The 7,370-nt window shown below is 54.1% G+C and overlaps 2 protein-coding genes across 2 annotated transcripts; both read left to right on the top strand.

Annotated features, from left to right (window-relative positions):
* Nucleotides 1-280: 280 nt before the first annotated feature.
* Nucleotides 281-715, top strand: P884DRAFT_279859 (RlpA-like double-psi beta-barrel-protein domain-containing protein-containing protein; the record flags this gene model as incomplete). The annotated part of the gene is made up of 1 exon (XM_069443368.1): nt 281-715. One exon carries the CDS (start codon nt 281-283, stop codon nt 713-715), a length of 435 nt encoding a protein of 144 aa, XP_069295124.1.
* A 1,166-nt stretch (nt 716-1,881) lies between these two features.
* Nucleotides 1,882-2,365, top strand: P884DRAFT_302199 (uncharacterized protein; the record flags this gene model as incomplete). The annotated part of the gene is made up of 2 exons (XM_069444920.1): nt 1,882-2,280; nt 2,357-2,365. The coding sequence occupies 2 exons, from the start codon at nt 1,882-1,884 to the stop codon at nt 2,363-2,365; spliced, it is 408 nt and encodes a 135-aa protein (XP_069295125.1).
* Nucleotides 2,366-7,370: the final 5,005 nt, after the last annotated feature.

Here is a 7,370-nt window from a genome sequence, read left to right on the forward strand (position 1 = left end):
GCGCCATTAGCATAGAGATCTCCCCAGGAAATAGGAGCAGGTTGAACCAACAATGGGAACCGGGCCTTTGCGCAGCGACGAGTCACTTATGGGGTCCTTGACGGAGTATAGAGCCTTTTGGCTATATATCCTTCGATTCTTGACTGCCTCTAAGTACGGTCTTCCTGTTTGACAGTAACTCTACCTTCCTCAAGAGCAAAGGTAGCAACTTCTTTGCCCTCACCACCCTTCAGATTCGAGCAACCAACTTCTAAAGCCACTCCCACCAATATCACCTAACATGCTCGTTCCGACTTTCACTCCCCTCCTCGCCCTCTCAACCACCATCTTGGGCGCCGTTTCGGCAACCCCGATTAACGCTAACGGCGCTCTGGAGGCTGTCAACCCGGCCAAGCGCGCCGTCCTCACCTCCGGCCGCTTCACCTATTACAACACCGGCCTGGGCGCCTGCGGCCATAGCAACGGCGACGGCGACCTGGTCGTCGCCCTCAGCCACGCCGACTTCGACCCCTCCACGCCCAACGGCAACCCCAACAACAACCCCCTCTGCGGCCGCCGCCTGCGCGCCTCCTACTCGGGCAGGTCGGTCGACGTCACCGTCGTCGACCGCTGCGAGGCCTGCAACTCGGGCGACCTCGACCTCAGCCCGGCCGCTTTCCAGGCGCTCGCGGATCTCTCTGTCGGCGTCATCGCCGGCACTTGGAACTGGATCTGAGAGCGGCATTTGCGTCCTCGCTCAGGACTTAGGTGGGATCCCCGCGAGATTGAGACCCTGGCCCTCGCTGTCCTTGCCCGAGACCCCTTGCGGAGATTATACCAGCGGATGAAGAAAGGGATTGGATTCACAGTTGAGCTCTTTTCGGTTCCATGAGGCCTTCTCGCTTCTTTCGTTGAGTAAGAGAGATATCGTCATCAGAGTTATAACAGTCGATCATCTTGTTGCCCTTATCGAATTCTTTGTCTATCGTGACCGTTTGGCTATCACACCCAGTGCATGTAATCAATGTAATTAATATGAAACTCTAGAAGCAACTGCCCAAAAGTAGCGGTATAGGCAGTTGGCTTTTATTTCCCTGGAAAAATCAAAAAATAAATGTGTAAATGTCATGGTTATCCCGGAGGTAATAGGTCGGACAAAAGGTTATTTTCTAGAATATTAATTACTGATCCCTGTTCATTACCTGCGCTAGCTCTCTCTCTAACCGATTCGATTTTTCCCCCCAAAGTTTCCTGAAAACGGTATCCTGAACCACTTTCCTTCCGCTTCCCTTAGGTACTCTTCATTGCCCCAATGAGGGCCTTCAAATTACTCTCTACTTGGTTGCGAGAGAAGGCGGCTCCTTTCACTGCCGGCTCTTTGTCGCAAAGCATGCACGACATTTTGTGCTCAAAAGGGCAAGTTTCCCAATTCGAAAGCACACCCTCAGTGTCGTGTTCTAGATATATTACCACCCAAACTGAAAAGCTATTATCGGCCACGAAAACGAGTTCTGAGTTGGCAACTCACGTCAAAAAGCACTAGCTTGATCGCTTTATACTGACTCAGCGCTAATCGTTGGCTCCAACCATGGAGCGCGTCTGAAGGGGGCCGTCACTTAGCTTAGGCAGACGTGGCCCATACCTGAGGCACCTTGGGCACTAACGGCTGCCTGTACTCAAACCCCTCAATTGTCGACCGTGAATAAACAGATTGCCCATGTCTTGTTGCTGCGAAAGTTAAGATAAGGCGCTCACCTTTGGTTACAACAGCACAACGACTCAGCTTGTCACAACCAAAGCCAGCAGGACATCCACAGCCCCTCGACATCCACAGACCCTCTCCCAGCCATCGCGTGCCTGTTTTGCAAAAGCAAAACTACCAAAAAAAAGCCTCGAAACGCGATGGCGCCCATCTTCCCCGTGCGCATCCAGCTGCCTGCTGACCTCGACGTCAACAAGTGCCTCTTCCCATCCCGAACACCGCAGGCATGTCCTCGCTGCAACTCCACCAACGACACCACCACCACCGCCGCCGCCGCCGCCACTGATGACCCTGCGCATGGGCCCCACTTACGTAGCACCCGCCCACAGCGCGGCCTGGCCGCGGCCTCGGCCGCCTTAGTCCCCACACTAGCACGGCCAACCGGTGCCGCCTTCCCCGGCGAGCTGTCCGAGCTGGCGGAGGAGAGAGGCGGGGCAACCAAGGAGGAGCTGTTTGGCCGGGCGGTGGCCGCCGCCCCGCTGCGGGAGCTGGTCCGTGGGGACAGGAGGTGGCCCAGGCTGGGCGCCGTGCTCGTGCTCGTCGGGGCGTGCTTGGGCGGGTGGTGGGTGGTTTGTGATCGACAGCTGCACTGATGCTAATTATCAATCAGTGCAGGTGGGCTAGCATGGTAATTATTAAGTGGCGTGGTTTGCTGGACAGAAGAGGGGACCTTAGGCTACCTAGGCCTATTTGTGCCACTAAGTTATTACGCGTTACTAGGGTGGTGTTTTTAGGTTGCTTAATACGTCATGGTTTTTCGGTTCGAAGATGGACTTGATTCTCCAAGATTAATTATCCTTTGGCTGCTGCTGCCCGCTGAAGTTTCTGCGAGTGACTATGGTAATTATGCTCCCGGGAAGTTCGCAGACCGGTGAAGCAAAAAAATGCGATGATGCGCTCCTTACCAAACGTCAAGGTACCTTAGTGCCATCACGAGCTTGTTGTTAAGGAGTGCCTATATAGTCAGTCTCAGGCAATTCTACGCGCTAGTCTCGTATTTTCGCCGACCTGGCTTGCCGACACATGAGGATGCGTGGTCAAGGTTGAGAAACGTGACCACATCCGTCGCCCATGAGCGGATTGTACGAAGTGCATCCCCTCGCATGCGTTCGTCGTCATTCCCTTGGTGTGGAAGTATTCCGTACATATTCATCGGTCCTCCTTCCCATCTTGTTAAAACCTGTAAGAGACCTGTAGGATCCCGCGGATGTAAGACATGGGCACGTCATCACAGATCCTAGCCAAGCAAAAAACATGCCGCTTTCACCGTTGAAAATGGTCACCTGCCCTCGCGCTAGGTAAGAGGGCGAAAGGTTTCGAGAGTCCAGCATGGGTTTCGGGGAACGCAATTTCTTGACAAGCAGGGCAGAGAACGTGATCGCTATGTGCTGTACGGAGTGCCGAATGTCGTAGAGTGGGGTGATCAAACGACCCGAGGCGTCGGTACTGTTCTGTTGCATCCCAACCCTATGCGACTCAGGCGAGCCTTTCAGGCCGCCGAATGAATCCAGGACACCGGAAAATTGGTTTCGCTGAAACCATGCTGCGTGTTCGAGTCGCCCCCCGCCAATGCAGACGCATGCGGCCCGGGGCTCCCGAGACCTGGCCTAAATCACAAGGATGGCCTAGCGGCGTTGGTAGCGGCCAATGATCGATTGACAAGCAACAGCCGCAAAAACCAACTGCTGAGTTGAGGGCAACACGTTCCTAAATCAAGCAGTGGAAGGGACCTGTTCACTTGCGAGGTATGTACACTTCAGTTCACTAAGGTTCCAAGCAGCCAAGGCCAGTACTGAACAGAAGACAGCTGAGGAAAGGAAAGACGCTGCTGAAAAGTCAAGAAACATCACTTTTTTTTTACCTTGGCATTGTAGCGGTTGTATTAGTTCTACCACCTTCTTTCTGGCGAACTCGTGCTGACCGTCTGGTGTGTGTTGCAGCTCTCAGCGCTTGGGGAGATGTAGAGAATATTCGAAACTTGCGGTTCTGGCTTCTGTTTGCTGCTGATGCTTGCGGTGCCATGTCCCAAACAAACGAGCTGTATCAAGTAATCCGTACATTTCGCACGCGGGTATGCCACGCATGTACGTACGGACGTACATACAGCACACCGCAAGTAATTCATACAAACACTACTTTGTGCGGAATACTCGCCGCGGTATACCAACCTCCTGGGCTGATATATGTACTGTACGTACCCCACGCTGCGGTTGAAGGCCGCACTCACGGCGCGAAGGGCACCAAGCTTTTCATCCCCTGCAATGGCAATGGGCCTCCCGACTTGGCGCAGCCCGCGGCCATGATTTCGGCTGCCAAGGACTCCTCAATGATTCTACGAACTTTGACGCAGGACGACTGGTGTTTGTATGTATGCACAAAAATATGCTACAGAGGAGGCCAAGTGTACTTATACTAGCCAACGGAGGGAGTGTGGTATGTATGTACATGTAACGTAACGAGAAGCTAAAACGAACGCCACCGGCAGAGAATGCCGGGACAAATCCCGCGTGACCCCGTAGGTGACCGAGAGCGGCCGAACAAGGCAAAGAAAGAAGCTTTCACGATCTCGCCAGTCTGTCACTGCTTGCTTGTTTACAGAAAGACGGAACTCTCAGTTATCAAAACAGAACGGAGACCATCAGCTAGGCGGACAGACTGGAATGAGAGCTGCTTCGAATTGGTGAGTAATAGCCGCGCCCAGGCCGCAGAGAGCACGTGAAACTATCCGTATTTTAGTGCCCGGCCTGACAAGGATCCCTGTGGCCTTCCGAGGCGATGACGCGCCCGCTCTACTGGGGACTGGGGTCGCTTTCGTCCTTCGATTGTGTGACTCGGATTCCAAAACAGCTAACGCAGCCCACATGATGCGCGATTGCGGAGACGACTTCGGCCCGATCCCCAACCGCACCACCAACCTTGTGATCCTTCTATGCGGAGACGACGGCGGTTTCTTAACCCAACTTGGCAGCGCCCCAACAGACTACAAAAAAACTTTGAAGGCGAACAGGGTTGACACGAAGCCCAATGAAGGTTCTTCGCTTCTATCGGTGTCTCCTCAACTCGGGGAAAATTGGTTCACTATTGTAGTGTAGAGACGAGACAGACAGTGCACGAGAGCTAATCTGTGTACTCGCTTGAAGAAATGCCCGATTGGCTTTTCGAGCAGGACCTGAAACTCAGGTTGTAGTCGGACGAGCTGAAGCAGTACACTAGGTGGTAAGATCTATTCCAGGTATAGTACTGCACCTAAGGTACCTACCAGTATACGAATCCCACACAGCACAGTCTTAGCTAAGCGTGTAAACGCGGGAAGTGTATCGACAAGGAGTTGAAAGCTAAGAAAATTGTTAGTTGGATCGAGTCGGGAAAATTGTTTTTTTCCTTCCACGTGAAGTCGCGACAACTTAGCGGTGCATTGCAGTACACGCTGCGCGTGTACCCGACGACCTGGTGTAAGTGGCAAAAAAGGATGTAATTAGATAGAATGAGACTTGCGAGGTACGGAGTGGAAGTGGGCACAAAGTGGACACAATCGAACTTTCCCGGGGGAAGCGGGTCTGACCCGAAGAATGTAGTGTACACAGTAGTGTAAGGCCCCACACTTTTTACATTCCTGCAAATTTCTCCCATTGCGAGGACCGCGGGGAGGCCTTCCTCACATTACCCCATTACCCCAAGAAAGAACCATGCATGATAATCGCACGATGATCTAGCGTACACTAGGCCATCTCCCCAGAAATTCAGCGGCCGATGAGAAAGGCACGCCGGCCATTGGGGTGGCAGTGGCAGTTCAAATGGGCATCCCAGCAAACAAACAATCGAGAACGAAGCTTCCAAACTTCCAAGATTCTGCGAATCTGTGGGGCCCCGAGATCGCGGCGGCCAGCCCAAGAATTTTAGACGGGTTAGCTCACGTTAGGCGCCCCAGAAAAGGACCGTTTTTAGCCGCCGGGTCCCTGCCAGCCCAGCGCCCCTGTGCACGGAGAAGGCGAACAGGATTGTTCTCGGCGGGTCAAGTGACCGGCGCCGCCCGGCGCCGACTGTGTTGCTTCATGGCCCGAATTTTTTTTGTCATGAATATACGGAGTATCGTCGCGCCAAACGCCGAACCCAGCTGTTGGTGGTGCGATTCATCATTGTATGAACAATACATACGCCACGGAGTCCGTCATGCGGCCGTAGAGACCAGAAAGCGCTTAAAAGTGAAAGGGTGGCGCGGTTGGTGTTGGGTACTGGCTAACGAGATTTGGTGATCATGCGCTGAATGGCCTGCAATGCGTACTTGCCTGCTCTAACACTGGGGTGAGAACACGCCCCATACTGGACCATCCGAAGAATCGAGTACGAGATGTGTGATCTCTTTCATTTGGGAAAACGCAACCGGCCGGATGCACTGTGGTTGTGCGTGGATGTACATGCATACATAGGAATGCGAAGACCAGACGCGGTTGGAAACTACCTACCCTCTTCTGCAAAACTGTTTCGGCTCGATGTAGGGGAACATCTTGGACGGGATGTGGGCTTCGCGATCCCGTCTCGTTGCAGTTTTTTTTTTTTTTTTTTTTAATTATACTGCTTCCGTACCAAGTACTGCTTGACCGCGTTGAGCACAACGCGCCCTCCATTGCAAGCGGACAGCAGCAGTACATACCACCTTACGAGTCCATGTAGTACGCTCCGTATTGTCGGTAAATTAATGCAATTGGTTGGCCGTTTGATTGTGTAAAACCCTCTGAACCGAGTGCACCAGCGAATCGAAGGCGGATCTCGGGATGGCGGCAACGCTTCCCCCGTCCGGACCGACTCGGTCAATTTGCAGTGCGCTCAGTCGAGCACTCGTGCCTCGTGCAGGCAGCGAAGCACTAGTTGGGTGTTGGCCTTCGTTGGTCTGGCGTTGTCTGGCCACCGTGCCACCCCATGGGGGATGGGGAAAAGACTCCAGATCGGCCCTTCCGGCAGAATCTGGAGCACTCCGGAGCGGAGAGGTGGTTTGCTGGAGGTTTCTGGAGGGGCGGATTCGCTCTTGCACCGGTCGCTCGTGCTTGGTGGAGCTGGAGCTGGAGGCGCGACCCCGGAGGTTGGTAGGTTTTTGGACAGCCGGGCCCCTGCCAGTTCCTTCCCCGAGGCGTCCAGACGTTGCAGCAAGCCAAGGGGGCGCCGCAGATGCTCGGCGGTATTCTGCATGGTCCAATCCCCGTGGGGCTAAAGTGCCCAGTGGAGCCCCGCATTCCCCCCCTGCTGCATTCGATCCGGCGGGACAGCGGCGAAATTCCCCAAGCACGTTGTGCCAAGTCGGGGCTAATCGAGCCTCGCCGTGCTTTGAGTGGTCAGCTACAGCCACCAACCGCGGCTTGCCTGCACTTTTTGGTCGTGCGCGAACGGGCGAGGGTTTTCGAGATGCGACTTTCGTTTGCCCCGGGGTTGCTGCAACGGTGCCACTTTTGATCACCATCCACCCTCGTTTTCATCCAAGCCGCTCCCTTGGTGTCGCTTTCTACTTGGGTATATCTGTCCTTCTCTCCCGCTCCTTCCCTCCCCCCCGCCGATCTTGTTCCTCTTTTTCCTTGCATCCCTTTTCTCGATCTTAAAACGCATCATCGACAAGAAAGGGCACCCACCCACAAACACC

Source organism: Thermothelomyces heterothallicus (assembly GCF_042370625.1).
Source record: "Thermothelomyces heterothallicus CBS 202.75 unplaced genomic scaffold P884_scaffold_24, whole genome shotgun sequence".
In the NCBI taxonomy this organism is placed as follows: domain Eukaryota; kingdom Fungi; phylum Ascomycota; class Sordariomycetes; order Sordariales; family Chaetomiaceae; genus Thermothelomyces; species Thermothelomyces heterothallicus.